At 33.1% G+C, this 26,149-nt stretch overlaps 3 protein-coding genes and 2 pseudogenes across 7 annotated transcripts in view; 1 reads left to right on the plus strand and 4 right to left on the minus strand.

Annotated features, from left to right (window-relative positions):
- Nucleotides 1–8,849, minus strand: part of LOC107011409 (nuclear pore complex protein NUP214) — a 33,299-nt gene extending 24,450 nt beyond the window's left edge. For 3 of the 5 annotated variants that reach the window (XM_027914594.1, XM_015210903.2, XM_027914591.1), the window contains exons 1-5: nt 8,479–8,848; nt 8,192–8,400; nt 7,814–7,982; nt 2,807–2,953; nt 707–834 (exon numbers count right to left, since the gene is read on the minus strand). In XM_027914594.1, the coding sequence (XP_027770395.1) occupies nt 707–834; nt 2,807–2,953; nt 7,814–7,982; nt 8,192–8,400; nt 8,479–8,680 (855 nt within the window). In that variant the 5' untranslated portion in view covers nt 8,681–8,848. Of the gene's footprint in view, nt 1–706; nt 835–2,806; nt 2,954–7,813; nt 7,983–8,191; nt 8,401–8,478 lie in introns of all 5 variants that reach the window. The other 2 variants (XM_027914593.1, XM_027914592.1) reach the window with 1 other exon arrangement.
- A 4,673-nt stretch (nt 8,850–13,522) lies between these two features.
- On the plus strand, nt 13,523–14,266 carry LOC114075991. The gene is made up of 3 exons (XM_027914170.1): nt 13,523–13,666; nt 13,822–13,944; nt 14,027–14,266. The coding sequence occupies exons 1-3, from the start codon at nt 13,523–13,525 to the stop codon at nt 14,264–14,266; spliced, it is 507 nt and encodes a 168-aa protein (XP_027769971.1).
- Nucleotides 14,267–15,955: 1,689 nt separating this feature from the next.
- LOC107010689 lies at nt 15,956–16,717 on the minus strand (annotated as a pseudogene).
- A 42-nt stretch (nt 16,718–16,759) lies between these two features.
- On the minus strand, nt 16,760–17,406 carry LOC114075992. The gene is made up of 2 exons (XM_027914171.1): nt 16,899–17,406; nt 16,760–16,791 (listed from the first exon to the last, which is right to left on the minus strand). Exons 1-2 carry the CDS (start codon nt 17,404–17,406, stop codon nt 16,760–16,762), a joined length of 540 nt encoding a protein of 179 aa, XP_027769972.1.
- A 6,305-nt stretch (nt 17,407–23,711) lies between these two features.
- LOC114075993 lies at nt 23,712–25,358 on the minus strand (annotated as a pseudogene).
- Between the last annotated feature and the right edge of the window lie 791 nt (nt 25,359–26,149).

Below are 26,149 nucleotides of genomic sequence, written 5' to 3' on the forward strand. Positions count from 1 at the left end.
AATCATGAAATTACTACCCCTTTTTATACTCGTGGTGTCAAGAGCATGTGTGCACCTCAACTAATTTCACAGGGTACCTGCTACTTCCCACCAAAACAGATACAAAGTAACTATGTCCATCAAGGCTTGGACAGATGAAAGAAATCACCTACTGATTTTTTGCCTCCGTTAAGATTTAAATGGATGTTTTCTACACAATTTTACTATATAAAATTCCTCTGTCAGCACACAGCTAAAAAATATATATAATACCAACACCATTAAGGCATTAAAATACTAGAACCCAAGTGTTGAGCATAAAATGGGACAAGCCCTATTTTGAAAGACATCTTGCTCCAGTTTCAAAAAAAAAAATCAGCCTCAGTTTTTTTAAAGAAAAAGGCATTTTTGCTCATCTATCTGAAGCAGCAACAGCAAACACAATGCACAAAGGCCTCCTTCACTGTATCACCCCAAGTTGACAATATAACAGGCCTCATAGGAAAAGGCTCATCTAGCCAATTACTTTTTTCTTACAGGTACTCATCTAGCCAATTACACAAGAGATAATTTTGACAAATCTCTCACCTTGGGTTTCTAAAAATGTACCACATGTCAGACGCATACTATAACAAACTCTTCTACTAAAGAACGTACATCAAAATATGAACAATGAAATACAACAGTAACTCCAATTAGATTCTCTGCAATTGAAATCATCACTTACATTAGTTATTCTTCCATTCTCACTTGTGATGACTTGCACCGCATAACTTTCCTCTTCTTCATTGTCATCATTAACTTGAAGACATCCAATTATAATACAATCAGGACGAATCCATCTGACAACATCCACTAATTGAAACAACAGTCAGTTAACGTATAATACATCGTCATCATTAACTTGAAGACATCCAATCATCATATCATATCATATATTACTAAAAGCATGAACAAAAAAGTTGAAAGTTGAATTACGGTTTTACCCCTTCTATAAATTAAATTGTTATAAAATCTTTAAATATTTGATTGTATAAATTTAATTAAATGTTAATGACTTTTAGACTTCCGAAGATTAATTCTTAATTAAGTATCTAATCTATTAATAGTTATCATCTATAATCTATATGTAAAAAGACATTACAAATAGTAACAATTCAAAAAACTGCAGACAGTACAGGTAAAAAAAAATATAGATTTATTAAAATAGTAGCAATATAATTATGAGCAATACAGAAGTAACAAACCGTCATGAAGATAAGTAAATAATATCAACAGCATAAATGGCACAAGATTTTAGAACATCAATAGCACTACCTAGCTTGTGATTTACAATATTCTACACACCTCCCTCATTTTAACTCTTCAGGGACAAAATATTTAGCCTACTCATTAGCTATTGCAAAATTTTAGTTATTTGACTAATCTTCCCTTCTTCAGATTTTTTGAGTGTACTCCACATTTAATAATTAAATTCTATGAATGTTTACTTTTTACCCAAAAATACCTCCTCCTTTCAAAAAGCTGTCATTAAAGGAAGATCCTAATGATTCCTCTAAGCTATTTTCAGTGCAGAAATTACTATTCCTCCACTTCTTTGTAGACGAAAACATAAAGAACTAAAAGATGAGGAATCCAGCACTTCATGAAGATATGTTAGCTCAAGAGGGGAGGATTGCCCAAAGACCACATAAGGTGACCACCCATCCCTTTTTCATTTTATGTAGGACTCTTCAACAGTGAAGTGTTTCACGCATGTAGACACACCTCACAGAAGTTCCACTTCAAAACTACCCCATTTTGGATTTGCGTTGATGGAGGTAGCAATGGACAGGATGGATATTTCTCTCTTTTTCAAACAAGTCCAACATTTTAACATATAATAGACAACTTTAACCAAACACAGTTTAGCTCTCACCTAGATCAGAAATTTATATGGCAATAGCAGATCTACAAAGCTAAAATCTAGAGAAACTAGAACCTCATTAAAAAAGCCCTATAGGGGTATCAAAATGAGCCCAAATGTAGGTAACCCATCCAACACGCCCCGAATTCTATGGGCTCAAGATAATTTGAATTGGGTTCAATCTCAACCCGTTCAAGCCTTAACCCATTTTTAAAGTATCTTTAATAGAGTCCAACTTAATTTTCAATTTCAACCCATTATAAGACTCTTTATTTGTGTTAATGTAATGTATGTTCTCATATTGAAGGTACAAATTACTATGTATTTTCTATCTTCTAGGATTTATCTATTTATTATTTTGTTATTTTCTTGAGTTGAAGTTCAAACTGTGATTATAAAAGTTAAATAACAATATGTCAAAATTATCGAGATTAAGCGGGTCAAGTTGGGCGGGTCATAACGCAGCCAGATTTTTAGCCAATTTGAGCCCAACCCGATTGAGCCCAAAGTAAAAACTTGGGCAGGTCATGACCCAACCCAATTTCTATTTCAACCCATTTTAATATCTCCAATTTCAACCCTATCCGCCCATTTGACACCCCTAAAGCATTGTATCTATTTAGCAAAATTAAATAATTTTCAGATGAACAGTTGACATCGCTCATCTCACAACCTAAACCACTAGAAAGATTTTTTCTGTATTCACTTATATCTCCTTGCAGATGTTACTTACCTAATTCTTTTTAAATAGAAGAAGCAAAAAAAGCAACACAGTAGCAGAAGCTTACTACTGAAATCTATTAAGCAAGAGCATTATACAAGAATTGGATGCATAAGTTAAAACGTAAAAAGATTTCGCTTGTACCTAACTCACTGAAATACCCTGAAATAACATGCCAAAAGCACAAAAATATAATATACCTTTGATAACGTATTTGGTATTAAGATCATCAAGCAGCGACTTAAATGATAGTAATATACTGAACTTCTCCTCAAACTTTGATGATAGAATGCTAACCAAATTCTTCCTTGTTATGGCAATAAACTCGCCATCCGGACTCCACCCAACTATACAACATAATGAAGCTAAATAAGAACAAGCTCAATACACATAAAATTTAATAGGCGTAACTTGTAAATCAGATCATGAAGTAGTTAAAAGTTTGAAATTATAGCTTATCAAGCATATTCCCCTGCCTCCTAAAAGCAAAAAAGGAAAAACCCATCAGTCACTTCATAATTCTTGCTCTATACTTCCTGATAACTACAGAGAAAAATGTTTGAAGCTACTGCTTCAGGAAAAAAAAAAAACTCCCTATGTCACAATTTATGCGGCAGTATTTGACTGGGTATGAAGTTTAAGAGTGAAACAAGATATTTGGAACTTGTGTCTAAAAGAAGTCATAGACATTTGTGTGACTATAATAATCTTATTGGTAGTAAAATGGGAAATTTGAAGTAAACTATTTCTAAATAAGGAAGCATTACCTTTTTTTAGGACAGACTAAAAAACAATCTATGCAATATATATTGGGATAGAGGAGTATAAAAAGGGCAAAACACATAAAAGATCGCTTGAAGTTGCCATAACTTTTCATTTAGACACCTCAACTAAGGCATTTACCTATTAGACACTTCAATCCTAGTCAGCGTGTGATCCAGCTAAATACATTATTCAACACGGTAAAACAACAAACGTTTTAAACTGAATCTCACTGTCACTAATTGATAAAATTTACGTGTTCTGAGTTTTGACTCAATAAAAGAGTCACATTTGCAGGTAAGGGAGTAAAGAAAATCTAATGGAAAAAATTAAGATGACATGATCAAATCATAAGGACGTGTGTCGAAAAGCGAAAAGGTTAGACCGGAGAGTAAGAAATTAATATAGTCATCTAGCGAACATTGAGAATCTATTGATGACTCTTCCATTTTAACAAGACCAGAATCGTGGGGTGTAGATGATGGAACCATTAGGGTGGAGTGAGTGAAGAAGACAGAAGACGAGATGAAAAACACCCTCCATATCTCAATCTTTCAGATGCCTTCTGAAATACAGATTCCATGCTTGACCAGTTCACATTTGTAATCATGACTACTTGACTTGTACTTTTTGTTTGGTTGCCAGCATATCCTCATTGCTGATGAATACAACTTTACCATTCTAAAAAAAACATCTTCCATAGCATATCTTCACTAGATGTAACTTCCATAGCCACTTCATCATCAAACTCTAAATTTGCTTCTTTAAATTTCTGATCCCGATATCTCATTTTCCTCGCACACTTTAATTCCACCCATTTAACCAGGTGGAACTTCTTATATTCACTATCCTTCTACAGAAAATTCCTTCTCACTGCATCCAGTCCCTTGATAACACTAGCAGGAACTAGAAAAATGGACATCATGTAGGAGGGAAGTGCATTCAGTACACTGTTTATAAGAGTTAACCTACCTCCGCTAGATAAATATTGACTCTTCCAATTTGAGCTTCTTTTCACATTTCTCCCCCACTCCATTCAAATCCCTTTTTGATTTGCTTTTGGCACCCAGGGGCATGCCAAGATAAATGGTTGGAGGTTCATCTACTTTACCACCTAATTTCTCTGCCAGGAACTCCAGTTGAGTTACTTCATTATGGGGTATATGAAACTCTTTCCCAGTTAATGTGGAGCCCGAACACTGCTTAAAAAATGATGAATATCACCCTCAGCATCAGAACTTGTTCCTCCTCAGCTTCACAAAAAACTAAAGCATCATCTGCATCCTGGAGATGTGTCATCTCCTGACTGTCTTCCACACCTGCTTGGTATCCTTTTATCCATCCCCTTAATTTTGTTGTGTTAAGCATGTTGCTCATTCCTTCCATTGCTAAATAAACAGGAAACGGACAGGGGATCTCCCTGCCTTAGTCCCCTCTGAGAAGAAAAAAAACCATTTGGAGTTCTGTTGATTAAAACTGAGAAACTCATGGTGCTGATGCAGTGTTTGGTCCACATCATCCATCTTGTGCCAAACCCCTTCTTTGCAGCATGTGAATGAGAAAGTTCTAGTTCAAGTGATCATAAGTTTTCTGGATATCCAGTTTGCATATATACCTGGCTTTAGGCTTTTGTCTCCTTTCCACACGATCATTGGCAGTTAAGATTGCATGCATAAGATCCCTTCCCTTAATAAATGTCATCTGCTGTCCTCTAGTCTGTGAATGACCTTCTGAACCTCTCTGACCATAATTTAGCAATGATCTTATAGACTCCCCCAATTAGGCTAATGGGTCTAATATTACTTAGCTCCACTGCTCCCACCTTCTTGGGAATTAAAGCCACAAAGGTCGCATTTATGCTTTTTTTCAAAGAAACCTGTTTCATGAAAATTCTTGATTGCAGCAACCGGATTTCCCCTGATGTTTCTGACTATCATCAAACGAAGTTTCTCTGATAAGAATCTTAATTGTAACTAAAACCTAGTGATGTGGTGACATGAAGTACTAACCGACTGAATCAACTAGAGTTAAAAACGAAAATAAAAACTAATTTTTAGGCCAGAGGACTCATTCAACCTAATAGACAAAATTGTGAAGTGTGATCTGATGGAAACAAGAAGAACTTTGTTAGTAGACCAATGGTTGAAAAAAACACTATGTTCTTGATATGAAAAATCCTCATTTTAGCACTTCATAAGAATGAGCACGATATGCATTCGTGGAGAAAATACAATCAACTAAATGAGTACAACGCATTACAAAGTTTCAGCATATACGAAGTGTTCGTTAGAATTTTTTTATGTTTTTGGACATTTTATTTTTAAGAAGTTACTTCTTTATGTTTTCTTATATGCAGAGTTAATTAGAATATAATTGGTGTGGCCAGGGGGAGATGTCAGTGATTACACCTGAACACAGCCAAGCAGGTTGGCCTTACATTGCTAACAAGATATTGGAATTAATAGAGAATGAGTCCAGCAAAGGTTACGCCCCGCGCTATTCAACCAGGTGAATAAGAGTTACGGAAAGATAGCAACAGTGAGAAAATGGGCAAAATTGAAGCAAACATTTCGCCAAGTACAAAGTTTGACAAACATAGATTTATTGGTGGAAAATATTAGTTGAAGGAGAGTAACAATAATTTAAGCAAATGCTATATCGAATCTTAAATCCCTGATTGACAGTAATCCAAAGATGAACTCAACTGGGAAGTTCTAATAAGAACTAAAAGCCCAATTGGACATGATTTCAAATATCACTGATTTGAAATCATGTTAATTTGAAGTTGAAATTTTATTTGGTCGTGCAATTTGGATTTCTTAAGTTGTATTTTTCCCCATACACATAAAAGACCTACAATTTTGAAGATATTAAGAGTTTTTTGGATGGGATTATAGCTTTTGGCTTATTTTTGCCTTAAGTGCTTAAAAGCACTTCTTTATTCTAGCCAAATACTACAAAAGTGCTTAAAGCTATTTTGACTTAAAAGCACCTAAAATAAGTCAATCCAAACAGTTTCTAAGACTTCCCAACTCTTATACAATCTAATCAAAGGAGCAGATTATAGTTCAAAAATAAGGTATATGAATATCTACATGTTCCTTTTATAAATAAATGCTTGTGATTACATGTTATTAAAACTTTAAATACACATAATATTACAAATATCCACTAGTCAACCATAGTAGTAACTAGCTATTCTTTAACATAATCCTTACACATGGAACGGATAACCTCTTCACATCGAGCATGAGTTTTTCTTTTTGAAAAATTTAAAACAGTAGTGTCTTTTTACAAAATATAAACTTTACAATCAACTTTTACGTTAAAAAAATTGAAATCTCAACCTAGAATTAAATTTACTTTTTGGAGACTTCAGGATTTGAAATTTGTGCAGATTTCATTAAAAAAAATGTTGATTCGAATCAAAATTTGAAATCAGGATCCCAAATCCAATGGCCAAAGGCCTGTCCTACTAGGAGACATATATGAACATGTAATTCCCACTTGAGCTTCAATCTAGCGCTAAAGCCAAAAAAAAAAAAAAAGATGTCTAAAATGATATTGGAAGTGTCAAGAACTTTTTCTAGATTGGTGGTCACTCTTAATTGCATGTCATTATAAAAAACACAAACCTCGACATGTTATCGGGTTTTCCTCTCAATTTATCAAGACCATACAAGACATTTGTGCAGGCTCCCTAAAACCAAATGAATATATCTGAAATTTATCTCATCAGATTCATTTCACAAAGAGTTGGTAAGGTAATGAAAGAAAGATGGACAAGTACACTAGGAGAAGCGGATTACAACGAAAAGTTGTATGTCGAGTTACAAAAAATGAATAGCTCCTGAACTCCTAAGTCCAGAATAATCAAGCAGAAGCAGGGAAGAAGTAGAAGAAACATCTGATAAGACACGAGAGCAAAACACCCAACCCATTAATATTTGATCTAGTAAGGAGGGATCAAATAAATCAAGTTCTTTGACAAACTTAGGGAGTTAGGGTTCTTGGAGTAATTGAAGTCTATAAATGATATAAATGTTTTCATGGAGTTCATTGGCTCCCCAATCCCTACATAACTAAGGAAAACATATTCTTAGGTGTTCTTTAAAGCTCCAATAACTAAGGGGAACACACACATGTGTGCTTACATATATCAACCCACAATTGGTGTTATTTTGCAAATAAAATAACCATATATACGGGGTGGCTTTATGTCTTCATCAAATCAGAAACCCACATGGAATTCTATGGATAGTAAAAGTTCAATGAATTCTAAGAAATTTCTGAATTAATAACTTGCTCAAATAGTATTATCTCAATTTACTGGAGACCTATACAGTTCCTGGACCTTTTATGGAAAAAGCTACGCTAAAGACCAAAGAAAACAGATAGCAAAGCCCTCAATATAATCAAGAGGAATAGGGATAAAGGAAACATACAAGCATCACAATCGTCCATAACTTGTTTAATGGGGCTTTGACCAACCCCGCTATACAACTTTCCATCAGTTGCAAGGACAACATAAACCTTTTCTGCCTTTTTAGCCCATTGCATATCCTTGATGATACTTGAATCATTGAGAGAATGAGAAAAGGCTGGTGTTTGGTCCTATTAATTAGCAACACAAACAAGAGTGAAGGGCATCAAATTTTCAGTTCTGCTAATTAATTACTTATTTTTATACATCAATGCCTTATTAATAAGCCAAATTACTTGCTGTCAAGAACAAGTATTCAAACTTTAGGCATTTAAAAAACATTGTAAAGAAGCCCATGTGTTCCATGTAAAGTTGTAGTTTGAAAGTAAAATTAACATACCTTGTAAAGAAGGGCGCTAACAGGGTAGAAATGGATTTTATTGCCAACACAAGCGGCAAGCAAGGATTCATCTCCAGACAATGCAAGTATTGAGACTTTTCCGATAGCAACATCTACAACACTCAATTCTTGTATAGAGGGACCAGTACCTTTCTCTTTAATCTCTTCGGCAGATGTCATAACCTCCTTTGTTCTCGCAACACAAAACCCTGTAAAAAAAAAAAAAACTTAAGGTGATTCATCTGAGCTGTGTAGTACACTGTGGAATAGTCAGACCAAACACTAACCATTGGAGTGTGCAACGAAGAGAAGGCGAAAGCGTTCAGAGACGACCAAGGGTTGCAAAGGAGGACATTCATTTTCGATATCAAAGGAAGCATCTTCGCCGGATTTTATAGGAACGGGTGTACCGATTCTGGAGAAACGATAATTTTTGGAGCCAATTTGATCTCCTTCAATCTCTTCCTCCAATTGAATTAAAGCAGACATTGAAGATTGAAACTGGAAACGGAAGACTGCAAATTGAGTTTAGAAAGCAAAATGGGCACAGCTTTTTCTCTTCTGTTGTGTAAGGGGAATGAAGAACTCGGAAGTGGGAAAAGGTAGGTTTTAAGAGCTCCCAAACTTTTCGAAAATATTATTGTACCGATTTTAGTGATGGATGTTCATATTTGGTTTGGTAGTTTCAAATTTAAACTCTCGTAATATGGTAATTGATAGATAAAAGTAGATATTAAATATTAAAATTTTAAATATTAATTTAGTAATTTGATCATTGGTAAATTAAGTTTTGATCTAGCATGGTATTCGGAAATATCATTATTGAAGTAGTAGCCTATTGTATTATAAAGTTAATACTATTTCTTTAATTACTTCTATTTTTTATGTAAAGGCACGATATAATATAAGATCAACAAGTAAGAAACATAAAAAAAAAAATTGGTACGATTAAACGACATGTTGATATGACCTTCATTAAGTAAATAATTTAGTATTCGAAAAATATTGAATACCAAATGGTACTATGTCTCATACTAAACACAAATTCGAATACAATTATTTTAAAATTTACTCTCAAATATCATACCAAATATTAAATTATAGAATCAAAAATTACTAAAAATTTCAATTTTGTTCAATTCTATAATTCAATTTTTGATATTTTATGCATAGTCCTAATTATATTTGTATTGAACTCCTTAAAAATATGGGCTCATGAGTGTGAGCAACATAGGTACGAACTTACTTACTTTGATGGGCTTACTTAAAGTAGTGGAAACTAAGCAAATATTCCATAAAAGTAAAATAATTATAAACATATATTACTTTACATTTATATCCCACTAATAATTACATTATATACCCCTCGTTTGACTGATACTAAATACGTATCATATATTGTATTGGTATCATTAAGATTGATAATTTCGCTTATTGATACTAAACCAGTGTGTGTGTGTATATATATATATATACACACACACAATATATAATGTTGATTTAGAATCAGTTAAGCGGAAATTATCAATCTTAATGAAGGAGGTATGAGCTGTAATCGTTTATAAGAGAATGATATTTATTGAATTACTTTGGAATTGAATAAGAACATGTAATTATTTTGATTTTATGGCTCATTTATGAAGTTTTCCCTATTTTTAAGTTAAAATATTTTTAGGGTGTCGGATAAAATTAAAAGGTAAACATTTATATATATTTAATTTTAAGTTAAAATAATTTTAAAAGTAGATTAAAAATTACAAGTACAAATTTTTAATTTATAACTTTTAAGGGTCATTTGATAGTTGATTAGAACTATGCAGTACTATTAATGGATGGATTAGTTACAAGTGAATATATGTATCTTTTTCTTTTTACCCTCCCTAGGAGCTGTCATCCCTTTTGCTCCCTTAGTGACTCGAAATCACAACATTCGGATTAAAAGTGAGGGATGTTTACCATCCGAGCAATTCATTCTCGTCAATTTATGTATCCCCTATTTAGTTATTATTCATGCAGGTATTAGTTTTTTAAGAGTTAGTTATTTGTTGTAAAACTAAATCAAACTAACAATATAAAGATAAAGAAAAGAAGAATATAAGACAAGAGATATAGAAGATGAAAACAATAGAAATAGGGAAACAAAAAATGAGAGTTTTTCTTATTCATCAAATCTTCAAGTGTATACAATAGGAACCCTTATGCCTCTATTTAGTGTAACATAGACGCATAGAAAAGGTTAGTCATAAACATGACACTAAATATGAATATAAAGGAGGTTATGAAGGTGAAAGGTTACAAGAATAATTATCATAAAGGTGAAGGTTATCTTCATAATGGAGGAAAGTAATGTAGTAAGTTCTTGATGTAGTGGATTATCTTCATAATTGAGGGAAGTAATGTAGTAACCATTTTGTGTAGTAGACATCCACAATATATTATTTTATAACACTCACCCTTGGATGTCCATAGATAATATGCCTCGTTAAAACCTTACTAGAAAAAACCCTGTAGGGAAAATTATAGTGAAGGAAAAAGAGTACACATATCTTTTAATACGCTTTGAATGTTACCTCGTTAAAAACCTTACGGGGAAAACCCAATTGGGACAAAACCATGGTTAAGAAAAAGAGTACAACGCGTATTTTTCTCCCCATGATATAGGAAAAATAACTTAAATACACAACTATAAGTTTATTATTCTCTAATTTTCCCTTCTTTTTTTAAAAAATTACATAATTCTTTTTTTTTTAATTATAATAGAAGTTTAGAGATACATAACTTTCTCTCTCCTATGACACACGCTTTTTCATTATCATGCCTATTTTTTCTCCACTAAAACACTCAATCTTCTGAATCACTTTTTTGAATTTTGAATTATTACTTTTAATAAAACACGTTTCACAATATTTAGTATGCAATTTGAATTTCAAAATTCAAAAATCTGAAATTACTGAAAATTGGAACTACCATTGTTCTCTGGTTCTTCTTCTTCTTCTTACTCCATCATCCGTTGTTCTTTTCTTCTTCTTTTCTTCTTGTTCATTGTTATATTACATCATACTAACGGATTCTTTTACAAATAGGAGGATTTATGATTCGGACGATGAAAATTGAAAAGAAAATAGAAAAAAGTCTTTGCGTGATCCTTTGAATGTTTGGAAGGATTCAAACAAAGATATTCCGGAATCCTTTAAAGCAAAGGTTGCAAAATACACACACACAAAAAAAAAAAAAATCAGCAACCGTTATTGTCAGGCCGACATTGCTTCGGGTATGTCTTTTTTATACTTCTTTTAAAATTGCTTTTAAAGTTATAGTACGTTTGATACATATCGTTATAGTGTGTTATAGTGTTTATTCGATTTCATGATACATGAATTAATTGTGTGTCAGATGATATTCTATGTATCACGAGTACTTAAAAATTGTTATTATGTATCAGACAATAAGTTTAATGCATATCGACTCAGTGTGTTATAGTGTTTAGTCGATGCATTGATACATGAATTAGATGTGTGTCATATGTTTTTTATGTAGTGTGAAATTTTGAAAACTGATATCATGCATCAGTAAGGTATTAGTTGTTTATTTAGTATTAGTTGTTTTATTTAGTATTTATATTCAATATCGTTAAAATTTTTATTTTTTTTTCAAATTGCAGCCGCTCAAGTACAAGATAAAAAAGATACCAACACATCCCATAAGGTTTGTTGTCAATTTTAACAACACTTTTCTGAAGGATTTTGAACTATATAGGGGAGAATGTAATCCAACTGTTTAGGGATACAATTTTTGGACCCTTTTTAGATATTACTAAATGTAATTTTCAGGGCCAAATCACTAAGTGCTTGCTGTTGTTAGAGTTGGAACAAGGTAACCTTAATGTGTTGCATATTAGACATTCAAATGAGTGTATCCTGAAATTTGGTATAGATGAATTTGTAATATTAACTGGACTTAAAGTAAAAGACAATACCAATGATTTCCAATACCCTGAATCAACTAATTGTATGTTATTCCAAAAGTATTTTCCTGGTGCAGTGAATAGTGTTACCAAGTATCAACTAGTTCAACGATTTAAGATGGATAACTGGGAGAACGATCAGGATGCACTCCAAATGTCTATATTGTTCTTTATTCATACATTCATATTGGCTACTCTTGATAATACAGCTATATCCATTGTGGATTTTCTAATGGTTGAAGATGGTAGGTATCAAGATTATCCTTGGGGTCAGCTATCATTCTCAAAACTCATCGGTTCACTTAGACAGGATTTTGATGTTAGCAAAAAATTGTATCGATTATATGGGTTGCCGTATGCACTGGATATACGAATATACATCTCAGTTAAATTCTGAAATTGTTATCAAAGAACGAAATGTCATCCCAGAATGTGCAATTGGAGAGTTGCGTCTAATAAGGCAAAGTTTGAAATGCTTATGTCTACCATTTTTCAAGAGGTAAAATTGAATCAATTTTTACTGTTAGAATAAACTATTTCAAGTTTGTCTATTTAATATCGTTATTTATGTCTTGTGATACATTGTGATATGTCTTAACTATTTAATGTATTTTGATACATATCTATTGTAGTAACATTTAAATTATTTTATGTGTTGTGATATATTCAGAATGCATGTTCAAACATTGTCCCAACAGCAGAGGAACTTGAAGCTTTTGACCTAGTTGAAGTTGAACATGCTCCTCCTTCTTAACCACCCTTAGTATAACCGAATGAGAAAGATGATTTTTTTTTAATTTCTCCACCAAACCTCCAGAACATTTATTGAGGAGATCTTCTAGAGTGTCTGATACATCTCCTCCACCACCCCCAAAAAGAAGAAAAAAAGTGGTTATACTAAAAAAAAGGTTTCAGAACTGAGTCATCCTAATCAATCAATTGTGTTTCCGACACCGGATGATGATGTACATGTTTCTATTCCAGATCTGCCTCCGACTCCGGCTGCTGATGTACATTGTTCTATTTCAGACGTGTCTCCAAACCCGGCTGCTGATGTACATGGTTCTGCAGATTCTCAGAAAGTCAACTATGTAATTTCAGATATTGAAGAGTTGAAAGGACATTTGAAAAATTACGTAAGCTAATTATTTTGATATTTTTAATCAAATGTAATTTATTTTTATCCTAAATATATTTATAATTTACAGGTTGACTAGAAATTTGAGGAACTGATTATATTGATAAAGAAAAATCACTCCCAGTTGATACAATCTCGAGGCAAGAAAAACATCAATGTTGAGGATAATACAAACACATTTCAGTCTGAGAAACAAACGTTTCCACAAAAACGGATTGATCTATCTGATATGGGTGGTGTAGCTGAGGATGGTGTTGGTGTTTCTGGTAACTATGGTGAACATCAAGTCGCCAACGATGTGGGGGATGTCGCTGAGGATGGTGTTGGCGTTTCTGTTAACGAGGGTAAACAGCAAGTCAATGCTACTCCAAAGGTATGTTTTATGATACCTTGTATACGATTTGTCATTTAGTTGATGCCATGTATCATGCACATATACTCATTGTTATGTATCATGCGAGTATAATCACTGTTACGTATCAGCACAAATTATATTAACACTTTTTTATTTAAAAACTGCATATTCAGGATGGTGACGCACATCAATCGCACCAAGATTTAAATGAACCTATCATGGATCAAGATGGTGATGACAATGTTCAACACAACATCCCTCACGTTTTGCACGATAAAACAACAATGGATGCATCGGTAGATTTTTCAATTTTGCTTTATGACACACAATTTCATTACACACAAATTTACTAAAAAATCATTACATCATATTATACAGAAATCTTCCACTTTAACAACAATATTGCCATCAACTCAAGCAGCAATAGATGAACTTATCAAAGATTTGGGAAAAGATCCTACTAATGCTAGACCATTGTATTCTTACAATCCACAGAATATAACTAGCAACCAGTACTTGTTGACCGATAGTCAATTACCCACTGACATTCCAATAACTGATATTGGAGCCTCAAGAAATATTCAATCTCCATATTGTACTTCTTTTGGGTCAAGCTAGAAGAGAAAAGAGAAATTGAAGGATATGGTTCATCTCCATTTCCCATTCGAAGGATGTGGCATTACAGATCAAGTTTCGCCGAAACTTATTGGGGATTATATGAATTGGTTGTCAAGGGGGATCCTAAAAAATCATAACAACTAAGTAAGTTTTATACAATTTTTTTTGCAAGTGTTTGAGTTAATTATTTTTTATAGAGAAAAGATATAAAGACACCATCGAAGTTGTCCCATATTTGCATAAAGACACCTAAACTTTTGAAGTGTCCTATCACACCACTAAACAACTATATATCATTGTAAATTGGTCATTTTTACCCATTAACTCATCTGGGTTGTTTACACGCATGTTAGGCGCGTCATGGGCCATTTTTCCTTTTTATTTACCAGTTTAAAACAGCCACATGCCATTTTCTTTCTTTAATATTAATTATTTAATCAATTTTTGTATCTTCCCCAATTTAAACTCAAAAATAGTCGTTGGTAGCCCCAAAATTTTGATTTCCATGGCAAGAACAATATTGGTGCTCTCTTTTTGACGACTTCATCATCTTCCTAAAGAAAATAAGGTAGGAATTCATCTTTTCTCCTTTAATTTCCAGTAGAAACGTTAAATTTGAAGTTTTTTTATGGTTGAATTTCTTCTCAATTTTTTGGTTAGTTTTTAATTGAAAATGTCAAATGCCATGTTGAATCGTATTTGTAATGATGAGAATGATCCGATGTTGCGAGTGAAACTGCAATGCAAACATGGTGACTTACTATCAATTCAAACTTTATGGTCGGAGCATAACCCAGCTCGAAGATTTTGGTCTTGTCCACGCTATCGTGTACGTTTACTAATTTTTTATGGAGATCTTTTATTTATGTATTTTTCTTTAATTTGTGTTTTGCGTATTTTAGGAGGATGCGTGCAACTTCTTTAGATGGAGGGATCGAGAAGAAGTTGATATACGATCCAAGTATGTTATTCTGAGATTAGCAAAGAGAATTAAGGAGTTGGAATAAACATTGACATCTTATGAAAGTCATGTGAAAGTAACCAAGTCATGATGAAGGAGAAAAAGAAAGGCAAATGTTGTAACTTGAAGCTAATCGTCTTGATCATTATTGTGTTTTCTATGTTTAAGTCTAACCAAGAATGTGAAGGATGGAAGTTGTAGGTGTGTGCAACCAAAATTGCCATAGACATATTTAGTTACTTTCAAATTTTTGAAATTGTAGGTGTGTGTACCTAGAAGCTAATTATCTTGATCTTGCTAGTTGTAGGTGTGTGTAACTTGAAAGATAGAATTTGTTGAATGTTCAAGTTATTGTTGTTCTTTGTTGTCGAAATTGTTATGATTTGAACAATTAGTTAATGTATTTGGTTCTCTAATCTATATTATCGTGGCAACCATTTGAGAAGCTTCACAAATATGTCAATTACAATTAAAAAGGCAATAACAAAACTGACAAAAAACAAGACTTCATAATCGAGTTTGATTCCAACCATTCAAGTTTGTTTGGTTACACCCAAAACTGAGTTTGTTTCCAATAAAAAACAACACAAATATATGCATAGTTAAATTTTGTTTGTCAAAATGAACAAGACAACATCAAAATGCCCTACTTCCATGGCACAGAAGTTTTTCTACTTGAAGTTGTTTGGCCTTGGCTATTAGCAGCAGCTACAGACCTCGTTTGGATAACCTTTTCAGCCCTCATTCTTTCCAGGTTGCTACTGGTAATAGTTGTCTTCCCCTTCCATTTGAATCCACGTACTGGTGTGTAGCCAATATCACCAGTGACAACATCATCCCTCTTTGTAACTTTTGTACCAGTATTGATGACTCTTCTACTTGGCAATCCAGGCTGCTTAGTCAAATATATACACACTCAAATATTAGACAATTAGGTTTGCAATGACAATTGTAAACTTGCATTGATAGTTGTAAACTTACATTGAGAGTTGTAAATCCATCTTCAGCTTGGTATATGTCAACACCTACCATTCTTGGTCTTTTAAAAGGTCTTGTTTGTCCTCCACTAGTGTCCTCATGTTCTACTGGTCTCTTCCCTCTTCCTAGGCCTCCTCTTCTGCAGTTTTCTTCAGAACTAGTTTGACTATGTTGAGTCATTCCTCTTCCTCTACTTAGTCCTGCATTCACATTTCTTTCTTGAGCCATTTCTCTTCCTGATCCTGCTCCTCTTTCTGTACCTCTACCTCTACCTCTACCATTTACAGTCTGTACATTGAAATCAAAATATTAAAGCATATATATATTATCTTACAATGATATAATAATTAGATAGATTACCTCTGTGTTTGTAACATTTTCATGTGATTGAGCTGGAACACCTCTGCCACTTGCTCTTCCTCTTGTTGCTCTTTCTCTGCCTTTTCCTCTACCACTTTCAGTAGCCTGTATATTAATATATCAATACATATACATCTACATATAACATACATTTGAGAGTAACAAATAAAAGTACTTGTGTATGAGAAGATGGTTCAGATGACTGACTTGGACCAGTACTTCTTGCCTGAGAACATGGTTCAGTTGATTGACTTGGATCAGCTTGGTTTCTTGTAGGATGTCCTCTTTTATTGTGTCCTTGTGTGCCACATTTGCTACAAGTCATTACAACACCTCTTTTGCTCAACTTTCCAGTTTTTCTGCTTTCATCTGCTTCCTTTCTTCTAACCTTAACTGGTCTTCCAGGCAACTTTCTGATCTTTGGTGGCTTTACAATTGGATTATTTGAGGTTGACCACATTTTCATGTTATTCATTGGCTGAATAAAATGGGCATATGTGCTGAGGTAGGTTTCCTTGCTATAACAGCTAGCCACATAATGGATTGGTTCCAAGTTTTTGTAATGAAGGGCAGCAACACCATGAGGACAAGGAATTCCCCTAAGCTGCCAGGATCTGCAACTACACCTCCTATTAACAATGTCCACAGTGTGTGTAAACCCATGGTGTTTAATCTCAAAACCTCTTTCTCCATTCCAAGTCAAGTTACATTGCATAGACTTTTGAATGTTTTCTTGCAAAATCTTCAAAGACATAGGAGATATATCAGTGATCCAAGTGTTTGAAAACTCTCTCCAATCACCAATTCTTTTCATCATCTTCACCCTTATCTCCTCAAACATTGTAATGATGGTTTTATACCTTGCAGACACTATCTAAGCATTAAAGCTTTCTGCCATATTGTTGTCCACAACATCACATTTGCTATATTCTTCAAAATACTTCTTGCACCATGTATTCAAATTGTACCATAAAAGATTATCCAAACCTTCTTGTCCTAATTTCCTCATTGTCTCTATATTGTCCTTCATCTCAGCTTCAAATGTGGATTTAGCAATCCTCCAAAACACTCTTCTTCTTTCAACTCCTTTCCAAGTTTTTGACCAATTTGCAAGAACATGTCTTGCACATTTTCTATGTTCAACAAGTGGCAATAAAGTATCCACAGCAATTTCTAGTCCCTAACAAACCAACATAACAGAAAAAGAATAAATCAAAGTGCAAAACTCAATAACAATAAAATAGTAAGATGGATATCAGTAATTACCTTTTGCATATCACTAATGATGGATAGTTGATGCCCTTCTCCAAGTTCAAGATCATTCTTCACTAGTTCAAGAAACCATGTCCAGGTATACTGATTCTCAACCTCAACAACTGCCCAAGCAATAGGGAGCATTTGGTTGTTTCCATCTCTACAAACTGCCTCTAACAACTGGCCTTTACACACACCTTTGAGAAAACACCCATCAAAATCAATCAACCTTCTAGCACCTCCAAAAAATGCTTTCTTTAAAGCATTGAAGCAAACATAAAATCCTTCAAAAATTTTCTGCCTAGTTTCAGAATCTTCTCCAACCTTCACTACATAAGTAATACCTGGATTACTCCTTAATATTCATCTCTATAATCAAAAATCCTACCATACTCCACAATGTGATCACCCATGATCTCTTGTAACACTCTAGTCCTAGCTCTTCTCACTGTTGTCCTACCAACATTAATATCCAACTTCTTTCTAATAATGTCCTGCAACAAGATAATGCTGATGTTTGGCTGTTGAGTTATTCTTTCTTTGTATTTGGTGGCCAAAAACTTTGAGTTGCACAGGTAGTTATGAGTTGATGTCAAACATTTATGGATAGGGTTGTATGTTTTAACAATGAAATCTCCACTAGTTTTATCCTTACTTGCACACAACAACCAAGGACAACTCTCTTTACAACATCTCACTCTAACTCTGCCAGGCTCATTTACATATTTTTCAATTTGAATATGTTCTTGGATTGCATATCTTGTCACTGCCACTCTAAATTCTTCAACAGTTCCAAAAACCAGTCCTAATTCCCAAACAATCTTTTCAGCAGTTGTATCAAACACAACTCTATTTGGGATTTCTTCCTCCTAACAGGTTTATGCACTACTTGATCAACCTCTTCACCATCTATTTCAAAGCTAGGAACTTCATCACTTAGATAATAAGGTTCATCACCTCCTAGCTTACCAACTAAGCTTTCCCTAATACCATTATTTGTCTCATCATACCCTATATCTGGACCTTTCTCATTAACATTAATCTGATCTGAAGTAGTTCCCCTACTTCTCCTTTGTGACCTTTTGAAATGCCTCTTAGTTGCCCTTATATCTACATACTCTTGATGAACATCACTGTCAACCTCAGTATCTTCACTAGTATCCCCTTCAGATCCTGATTCATCTTCCACTTCATCATCAGTTGGATCATTATCTGTTATAGGATAATCAGATGAAGGAGGAGGCACAATAGAAGGAGAAGGTGGAGGCACAGTAGAAGACTGAGCTTCAAATGGAGTGCTGAAAGTTTCAGAAGGACTAATTGTAGGGATGGAAGGAAAAGTAGAAGTAGGAGGCTGATTATTAGGGTTAGAAGTCTCATTAAATATTCCTCACCTACCCCACTTTCAGTCACATGGGGGACAAACTCCAATTCAAGTGGGGCCTGATTAGCTTCACTAACCCCATGAAAAACATACACCTCAACTGTATCCCCATCATTCATCATATTGAAAATGTCAAATATAACCTTATCATTATCAACAAGGACCAATAACCCATCTCACTTGATGAAAAAATCACAATCTATTGTATATCCTAGTTCCTTTATGTAGTTCCTCAACTCAAAATAAGACATCCTATCAACATCTACATCTAGGAATTCTGTCACATGCCCCCCAATATATTTAAGTGGTGGACCAAATTCTATTTCCCCCCCATGATACCATCTTAAAGTTATAAGAGTAAAAGCCATCCTGAAAAATCATGTAACAACAACAAACACAATTCAAACACACATTTCAATAACTAACTCTAACAAGTTGTACACAACAAACATAATCACTAACAAACAACAACAACAGAAACACTAACTAACAAAAGTAGAAAAAAGCACTAACATTAAGCTTTAACAGTACTAACAGAACAAAAACACTAACAATAGCAGTTGTTAGTGTACAAATTGAAGTCTACGAATGTATAAGAGACAAATAATAAGATTCGAACTAAGTGGATAACATCTAACCCTAACCTAAAACCCAATCACAAAACCCTAATCACTAACAGTTGCACTAAGTCAATAACACAATACCATACACTAACTAAGTCGATTACCCAACATACTCAAAAATATCCTAACAATGACAACTGTAGGAGGTCGATTCTAACACTTCTACACTATAATAATCCATAAGATCAGAATAATCAGAAAAAAGTGAAGATTTTCGAACCCTAACCTGTTAGACCTTCAATCTCCAAGAATCTTCACAAATACACATCAACAACGATCAACAATGATCAACAACGAGATTGTCAACAACAACACTATCGTCAACAGCAACACTGTGTATTTAATTTGATTTTTTAGGGAAAAGTTGAGAAATGAAATGAAAAGGAGTTCACGAATTTTCTTCAAAAAAGGGTCGGGTCGGGTTACCTAGAGTGTGAGCAACACGCGCATTACATAGACGATGGAATGAGTAAAAATGAATGAGTGAAAATGGTCAATTTACAACGATATATAGTTGTTTAGTGGTGTGATAGGACACTTTAAAAGTTTAGGTGTCTTTATGCAAATATGGGACAACTTCGATGATGTCTTTATGTCTTTTCTCTTTTTTATATAACTAATTCATGATAATTTATCTACATTTTTTGTAATTAAGACATTGTTATGTATCATGTACATATACTCAAACATTATGTATCATGTATGCAGGAACCCATCAGACGATAAATACAGATCAAAATCTTTTTCTTTTGAATTTACGATGATGGACTTTGTTGTTGCTTTTTCAATGAACAAGAATTGGTTCTATGCCATGTCACAGCCAAACAAATGTTGGACTGATGAGGTAAAATTCTTAAACTAATTATCAAATGTGTACCAGTTACACTTATATTATTATAACATGATACATTCTGTAGAAGTATCATAATATTTAACTTAGAAAAATTTATGATCAATATTTAATAATTATATTGTTCTATATTGTTTAGATGTATATAATTTCTTATTATGTTTTCATTTTTTTATAGCACATCGATGTGATTTTTTACTACCTTCGTAAAAAATCAAACTCTGCAGCATGGATCAATACAGATACACAACAACCCACTGCTTGTTCATGTCACATGTGAAAAGTTATTATGATAGGTATTACATGGATAATGATGATGATAGTCTTAGTACACAAGAATATGTTGATCGCACTTCAGTTGTATATGTATATGAGAGGTTAATAATTAACATGATCAAAGGTTTTGGAATTCCAGTTGCTTTACCATGGCATCTTGTAGATGAGGTCTACATCCCGATTAACTGCGATCAAGAATTCCATTGGGTGTTGGCAGTTGTTGAGTTGAAAAACAGGGTGATAAGAGTTTTTGACTCATCAATATGCACAAGGAAAAAAGTAATTCCTCATGAGATAAAAATGTTGTCTAAAATGCTTCCTGCTTACCTACTGGACAGTGGATTCTTTGAAGAAACTGAGCGAATAAAATTTGGTGATTGTCATGCGTACAAGGACAACATTACTGGTTCACTTTGGAGCCTCAAGTTCCTTTCATGATTGAATTTGCACAAGACATTGCGCAACAGAATAATGATAGTCTGTAAGTATCAAAAATTTCATTCGTTTGTTTTTAATCATGTATCATTAAGCTTTTAATTTGTATTCTGCATTTTTTTGTAGAGATTGTGGGTTATTGTTACTGAATTTGCCAAGTATATGAGTGACCAAATCAATATATCATATGCTGATTTTCGTCTTGAATACCTACGTCAAAGATATGGAGCATTGATTTGGAGTTATGGCAGCGAAAAGGCTAAGTGTGGATACATTAGTGACAATGATGATCCATCAAAATCTAAGAGCGCAGTCACACCACCACCAGAAGAAGATCTGGTTCACATAGTGTAGCATCTATGCATAAACAATGTTTTAATGTTATATTTCTTGTTTTGATACGTTATTGAACAAGTATTTGATGTTTTTAATGTTATTTTAATGGCTTTGTCAATTTTCTTGAAGATTTTTGTTGTTTTTACATTATGGAAAAGTATTTTTGCTAAGAAAACATAAATATCAGACATCTTATGGTGTCACACAGGTTTAATAAAGTGTAGTCAAAGTTTTTTTAATTAAACATAGTTAGTAATAAATAGTTTATTTGAAAACTAAATTTACATGATACTTAGTTATAATGAATATTATAGTTGTGTGAAGTGCGATAGTTTCGTAAAAGTAAAGCTATTTACTGTATATTTCAAGTAAAGTATATCAGATAAAGCATTACACAAGTTAAATAATATAAATTACATGATACGTGATTTATAGTCATTGTAATGTACACAATAACCTCAATAAGTGTTTTTTTAAAAAATTAAATGTAGATGATACATTGGGCAAAGCACATGATACATGTGTGTTACGTTACCCAAAATACACATTTGCGTTTTGAATTAAATGTTGATACATTGGCTAAAGCATATGTATCATGTATGATATGTTAACCAATAATCCCTGAATTTATATCTCATAGTGTAACATAAGAATTACAAAATTTATATAAAAAGGAAATATTGACACAAATATATTTTTCAACACAAATAATAACAAAGTATTTATAATCAAAGCGCAACTTAAAATTTAATTAACACAGGCTATTTATAAGTTTATTTATCAAAACCAAAAGTGTTTAAATTGCAACTGAAATGAATGCTGAAAATGATAAATGTTTACGTTATAACTTATTCAAAAAAAATATTAACATCTTAGAAACATTACGACTAATTCACTTCTCTTTTGGGAAGAAAGTACAAGTTCTTCTGTTGTATCCTTCTTGTCCACAACAGTTTGTGTTCACCGAAATCTTTTCATCTGCATTCTTTCTTCTTCATTTTCTTGGTTGTCCAGATATTTTTCTGTATCTAGGTGGATACACAGTTTCAGTTACCACATTATTAGGATCTGATCAATCTGCCTTATCTGGCAATGGTACCATTGGAATTTCTTATGTTTTTGCCAATGCATCAGGCTTGTAGTAATCAGAGCAATATGAATGCAAATCTGTGACATTCTTTTCTTTCAATACAACGATTGCATGTGCACAAGGTATTTCATCTAGTTAAAATCTACCACAAAAACATACTTTCCGCTCAAAACAAACAATATATCTTCTTCCAGCTTCATAAACCGAGAAAATAAATTCAGATGATGGAACAATCTGTGTACATTGAAAATTTAAATATACAATTTTTTCAAAATAAATCATGTTCAAACTGCAGATGATACAATAAATTAGATATATATAATATAAAATATTATATAATGATACATACCTCCATCTTAGAACCTTTAGCCGCGTTTATAATCAACAACTCCTCAAATTTTCTCCCTAATGTTTTCTTTGTATATGAGGCTATTTCTCTGTTTTTGCAATGTCAAGAACCAAATAGAATTTTAACTTCTTCCAAGAATTCTAATATAGTTAATTGGCGTGCTTCAACAAGACAACCATTGATACATTCTGCAATGTTCAAAGTCATCATTCTACCTCTATTTACTGTTGCATGAACTCTTGACCACTTTTCATAACCTCCATCTTCAAGGTACTCCTTAAGCCTGTGATCAATTTTATCAACCTTAGCCATCAACTTATCAAAATCTTCCTTTCTATATGTCTTGGCCATAGAGTAGAATAGATCACTTATCGCCTTTCTGCTCCTTTTGAAATTGCCACATACTCTCTTTCAAAGATGTCATATGCATGCATAATGAGGTACATTTGGGAACACAATCCTCACACTCTTCATAATACTCTCATTTCTATCTGAGACAACACACATATCTTTTCTCTCACCAAATGTATTTTTGAATTGTTCGAAAAATCATATCCACAAACAATCATATTCGGTGTCAACAACACCATATGTCACAGGGAATATGCAACCTGATTACAGACACACATTATATCATTTGATATGTAACATATACAAACACATCACAACTACAAAAAAATACATACCTGCTCCATCTAGTGTGCTTGCTGATACAAATGTCCCTTTGTAAGCTCCACTCAAATGTGCACCATCCACAACAACTATTGGCCTGCAGTAATTGAATCCCCTAATGAATGGTCTTAAGGCGACGAACAGATACATAAATTCATTCTCCCCAGTCTTCTGAATTCTTATATAAGAATTTGGATACACGGTATTTAACATGTGTATGTATCGCGGCAATCGTCTATATCCTGCAGATGGTTTTCCCCTAATCATGGAGAGTGCACGTTCTTTAGCACTTCATGCTTGCTGGTAAGATATTTGAACCCCATAGAATTCTCTAATATCATCAATTATATCTTTCGGAGTATAAATTCATTTATGATTGACCAATTTTAGAGCAGTAACTCCACTTACAAATCCGACTGTTGTTTGGATTTTGGTTAATACCCTCTCCCTCATCGGACACGTATGTTCACCATTGAAATTTCTAACAGTGAAAATATCAGATTTTTTTCTGCAGGACGCCTTCATAGTCCAACCACATTTGTCTGAAAAGCATACCAGCACGTAGTTGCGTACATTTTTTCATCATATTAGCACGTATAGAAATTACATCATATAATATATACAACAATAATGTTTAAAGTAATCAAACAATGAATTACATGAAAGTATCTACCATTTTCAAAGAAAATTATTTTTACACGTATCAGAACTTTTTGCTATGCTTGTTTAAGTAAATATAGTCCTTAATATATCTGCAATAGTATATTAAAGTATCAATATAGTTAATTCAATGTATCAATAAACTTAACGAAATAGTGAATCATAGATTAAAATAGATTTAACTCAAAATATCAATGAACTAATGATACATGGAGGTTTCAATAGAAAACGGTAATGTTTCATGTACTAATTTTATCAGCATGTAAATATATATAAATTTCAAATACTATCATACCTTTGTTGATCAGATCTCTTTACTTTGCAATTGAAGTTGTTCTTTATCTTATATTTCGTCATCACATCTATAAGTGTTGCTTTGTCCTTGTATATCTGACCTGTCTTCACCTCTACACTTTCTGAATCGATTATAATATTTGTAACTCCAAATTCTGAATTTTCATACGAATCAAATAAACTAGATTCTACCATTGCCAAAGCTTCTGTATCATGTGTTGTGCCTTCTACACATGTTCCATCAAAGTTATGTACAGTACCACCAATCTTTTCAATTATGTCAATACATAATGGATACATTGAAAATTCTGGCTCATTTTTTTCCAGTTCTAAATATAGTTTAACACCCATATCGTTCTTAACCTTCATTGGACGGGAGTTACCTTCTACAATGAAACGAATTTCAATATCTTTCCTTGATACATGGATATTCAACTCGGCTGCAATTGCTGCTTTGAGATTTGAAAACGAAATTGAATCTCCAACAACAATTTCGTCGATTTCGTAACTTTCATACTGCAATTCGCTCACCCAAATTCCTGAATGCCTCATCAAAATTGATGTATTCATCATGTATCATCCAAAATAACAGAAATCTAATTCGTATTTTTCGCCTTTTCAATAAATGTTCATAAAATTGTCTTCAACCTAGATGATATAATCTTGAATTTTCAAAATTTGAAAGTGTGATTCAATTATGTGCTGAATTATTGTTTCTTAATGCTTTGTTACCATAACTTAAGTTGAATTAAATAACAAACTTAAATGTTCCATTTTTTCTCCCTTTTTATCTCAACAGTTATTAAATTACTATGTATCATTTACCATGTATCACAATGTACTAATGTATCACGCGGCGATATTTTTAAGGGATTTTTTATAAATGTTAAATTAGTCGGGACATGTTGTAATTATTATGTTTCACTATAGAATTCCTTAAATTTTTACTAAAAACTTTACTTGATATCTTGAAAACAGTGCATTCCAGTCTTGCATCACAACTTCTCAAATATTAATGTTGGCAATCTTTAGTGAATCACAAGATTATTACTTCAACGAGTCTTTAAACGTCAATTTCATCATTTTGTTGAAGATTACGTGTGAAAAATACTTTTGGTGAAATATGCTTTGTCCGATTTCATTTGATTGTATCCTCCCTTCAATATCATTTTCGTATATAGTAGCTAGAACATCCTTTGCCAAAGGAAAATCACATATTGGTTGAATATGACAAATCATGATTCCAACCAAACACACTCCCGACTTGCTTCATAGATCAATATCATTTCTGCATGATTTGAAGAAGTGGTTACCAATGTTTGATTCTTTGAAAGCCAAGTTATTGTTTTACCTTCATATGT

Source organism: Solanum pennellii, chromosome 2 (assembly GCF_001406875.1).
Source record: "Solanum pennellii chromosome 2, SPENNV200".
In the NCBI taxonomy this organism is placed as follows: Eukaryota; Viridiplantae; Streptophyta; class Magnoliopsida; order Solanales; family Solanaceae; genus Solanum; species Solanum pennellii.